Source organism: Atta cephalotes, assembly GCF_000143395.1.
Source record: "Atta cephalotes unplaced genomic scaffold scaffold00018, whole genome shotgun sequence".
Classification (NCBI taxonomy): Eukaryota; Metazoa; Arthropoda; class Insecta; order Hymenoptera; family Formicidae; genus Atta; species Atta cephalotes.
In genome coordinates this window covers 5,087,766-5,091,644 of record NW_012130082.1, presented here as the reverse complement: position 1 = coordinate 5,091,644, position 3,879 = coordinate 5,087,766, and the positions used below count along the sequence as shown (strand labels likewise).

The window sequence follows — 3,879 nt, the reverse complement described above, 5'->3', positions numbered from 1 at the left end:
TCAATAGAGTTGTATCCTAAATTTCGAGATGAAGTATACATTATCTAAAATAGTAGACTTAATATAAATTAATATTATACACTATATGTATTATTATATGTATTTACGTTTATACTTCAATTTTAAAGACATTTCGTTTTTAAAATCTCAAATTTTTATCGCTCAATAATTTCGCATTTATTAATTAATGCTTCTCGTTAAAAGAAATGATCATTGATGATTTACTGATTTATTAATTTTCCGAAACGCAATTTATGAAATGTCATGTATCTAACATAATCATAAATAACAAATTGTTTTCATTGCGTGTACGTTGCAGCTTACAATTAGATATACTGAAATTATTACTTATTTAAATTATTACTTCAAAGGTATGCTGCAATTATTGCCGATTAGTATCGTGTTTACGTGTTAATTGCAATTGCAAGTCTCATGCAAATAATATAACGTTAAAAAATATGAATTCTTGAAACTAATTGACCGACTTCAATAATTTCTTTTAAATAATTACCATTAAATTCATTTTTTTTCAAACGCAATTATTTTCATTTCGCTGATGTTTGTCTCGAATCATTTCTATTCTTAGAAGAATCCAATAAAAATTTATGTCATATCCATTTCATTAATGCCATACACGCCCCTATTTTCTATTAATGCACAACTCCCACGATTAGATTAGAGTATTACAAATTATATATGGAATGCATTTCAATATAAAAAAGAGGACTTTACTGATTTTTCAGTAAATCATTTACATTGAAATATGTCGGAATTCTTCTCGTATTGTGTATGCGCTTGCAAACTTCATATAAATGTCGCAAAATTATACGATGCGCGCACGTAAAAGATGAAATTACAATTCATTGTGTAATAATAAGAATAATAATAATGACAATATCCGCAATCGTGTGTAAGTATTTTTAGATTGTATATGTGTTATAATGTCTCTCTTCTATGCCGATATCCTGAATGATAAAGTACAATCATAATTGGGGAAAACACAGGGTATAAAAATATGTGGCCACAAATAGTATCGCATGATGCAGAAGCACGTCTAGATATTATCGAGAGAAGATTTCAATTTCCTTATTATTATGTGTGTTACATCCGTGTTAACAGATTAATCGTACATCAAAATGAAAAAATGAAAATTCACGCAATACCGGATACAGAGTAATGTTACAATTAGACTTTTGAGGATACCGACGCACATAATAATTTGTCTGTCAAATTAAGAAAATTGCTATGCCGTTCTCTTAAAAAAAAGGTTTAATTATCATGTTATACTTATGATATTCTTCCTTTTCTTTTTCGAAAATTCTTTTCCGCTTTATAAATAGTTTTGACAAAATGATACAAATCAAACCTCAAGAATTTTATATTAATATAATATAATTTAAAAACTTCAAATGGAGATATAATAATTATTTTAAATATATATGTACAACATTTATATATATAAATATATAAATATTAATGTACAAAAAAATATAATTTTCGAAAAAAAACGGTCTACAGACATCTTGAATTTCTAATTAAAAAAAAAACACATCTTCTTATAATCAGCTATAATCGCAGTTTTATTTTTTTTTTATATATATATTTTATATATATATATATATAATTAAATAATTTAATATAAGTTTATATAAATTTAAGAGCATTTTTATATAAGGAAAGAAATTAAACAAATTCGAACTTCAACAAAACACTAAATTTTCATAATAAAAAAATAAGCCAAATTTAATAATAAATAAAAACAGATAAAAATATACATTATCAAATAGAATACAGAAGTCGTAATGATATCATCATGTGATCTTATTTGTCACTTATAAATTCACTTATAAATGACAAATGAAATCATGACAACGTGTCCTATGATATCATTATGACTCTGTGTTCTATTTGAGTTATTGTGACTATGTTCCAAGACAAACATCAAATCAAGAAAAAATCAAAATGATTTTATTTCGATGTTATGAAAGTCAAATCGATTTTTTTATTACAAGATTTGATTGGTTATTGACGTTAAGAAAATAAAGTCATTTGATAATTTTGTTGTCTTGTATATCGCCAATATTATAATAAGATATAATTTTAAATATATTTATGTTTAGAATTATATCTAATATATATGTATATATTATATATATATATATATACACAAAATATGTATATAATAAAAGTTTATATATACTTTTCCTTAAACATTTCAATAATGATAAAAAGTGATTTGCCTCAAATATCTGTAGTTCTTCGCGTCATTTAAAGATGTTTTAATTTCCCGCGTTTGTGCAAAGGCATCGATTCGAGACGCAAGAGTCGATCGATAGCAAACTGTAGCGCCAAAGTTCACGTAAGTGGAGACCACTGGTGACAGAGTTCCCGGTGCGTTTCTTTTTACGTTATTTTAAAAGAAACTTTTCATTCCCTTCATAATTCATCCGCGTCATCTTAGCGTCGTAGAGTGGCACGTACACGTAAGTCAAAAAAATTAATCGTATCATCCAATATTTATCTTTATTGTGCGTAACGGCTACTTTCCCGAACGAAGCGTAGTGTAAAACGCGTTGGATCGCTATTTGATTGTTTTTATCACGTTCTTTTCCGGATAGAAAATTCTTCGATTTTAACATTTTAATAGTGTCGAAAATTTAGATACTCGTTCGCACTGAAGGAAGCTTTAATCGTTGCCAATTTTCTTATCACGACTTCATAAGAAAAGGCCATTCACATTAGTTTGCATTAATTATAACTTTGCACCTAACCTCATTCTCAAGCGCATTGAATGAAAACTTGTATAACTTAATTAATATATCTTAATTAAACAGCTTCTTACGTGATATAAAGGTTTAGTACCTTGCGAAAATGGCTGACTCTGACGATGAATACGATAGAAAAAGGCGTGATAAATTTAGAGGTGAGAGGACTGAATCATATTCACGAGAGCGCAGAGACGATCGTAGGCGTGATGACTGGGTCGATAGGTATATAATGTGTTATATACATTTAATTATTACGTTATTGTAACTATTGTTTATAGTCGAAATATAAAATTTTTATCTTGCTTTCTATAATCTATTAAAAATCTGATATATCTTCTTATATCGTATGAAAAATAAATATAAGGTGCTTATATAATTTTTTGTTATTATGCTTTTTGCTATATTCTAGTATTATTATTCTAGTTATACTGATAGTGATTCTTATAGAGAATGGTCCAGTCGTCCTAGACAACGTCCAGATTATCGAGAATATCGAGGTGGTGGAAGTGGAGGTCGTGATCGTTACAGTCCTGCGAGATCTCAAGATATGGGACCACCTATGAAGAGAATGCGATTTGAATGGGATGATAGGCCAAGATATGGACATGATTATTATGGTGGAAGCGGTGGCGGTGGTGCTGGTGGTGGTGGAGGTGGAAATTCTTGGAGCCCAGATAATTATGCTTCTCCTCACCATGGCAACCATCACTATGGCAACCATAATAATAGTAGCAGGTTCGTTTGTTTTGTTATAACCAAGTCTTTTTCTGAATTTTGTGAAACTTATGACAAATAAATAATGATGAAGAGAGCAGGATTTATGAGAATTCCGCCAAAACGGAGTCGTTTGACTCCAAAATTATTAGCTAAATTAAGGTATTTACATTTATAAGATGCAAAACTTTCATTAAATGCAGAAAACTATACAATTATTACTTTTTAGAATTTTTGTTTTTATTTAAAGAAGATAAGAAATATTTTCATTCAATGACAAAGATATTAATGCATAAACTAATGTTTGCATTGAAACTAGTTAACTATATAATAACTGTGTGTGTGTGTGTGTGTGTGTGTGTGTGTGTGTGTGTGTGTGTGTGTGTATAATAATTAT

General features: G+C 28.4%; 1 protein-coding gene across 1 annotated transcript in view; it reads left to right on the top strand.

The window, feature by feature from the left end:
* Window positions 1-2,871: 2,871 nt before the first annotated feature.
* LOC105618844 (serrate RNA effector molecule homolog) overlaps window positions 2,872-3,879 on the top strand; it is a 6,825-nt gene continuing 5,817 nt past the window's right edge. Inside the window, exons 1-2 of the mRNA XM_012200379.1 lie at window positions 2,872-2,990; window positions 3,204-3,503. Coding sequence (XP_012055769.1) covers window positions 2,872-2,990; window positions 3,204-3,503 — 419 coding nt within the window. The remainder of the gene's footprint in view (window positions 2,991-3,203; window positions 3,504-3,879) is intronic.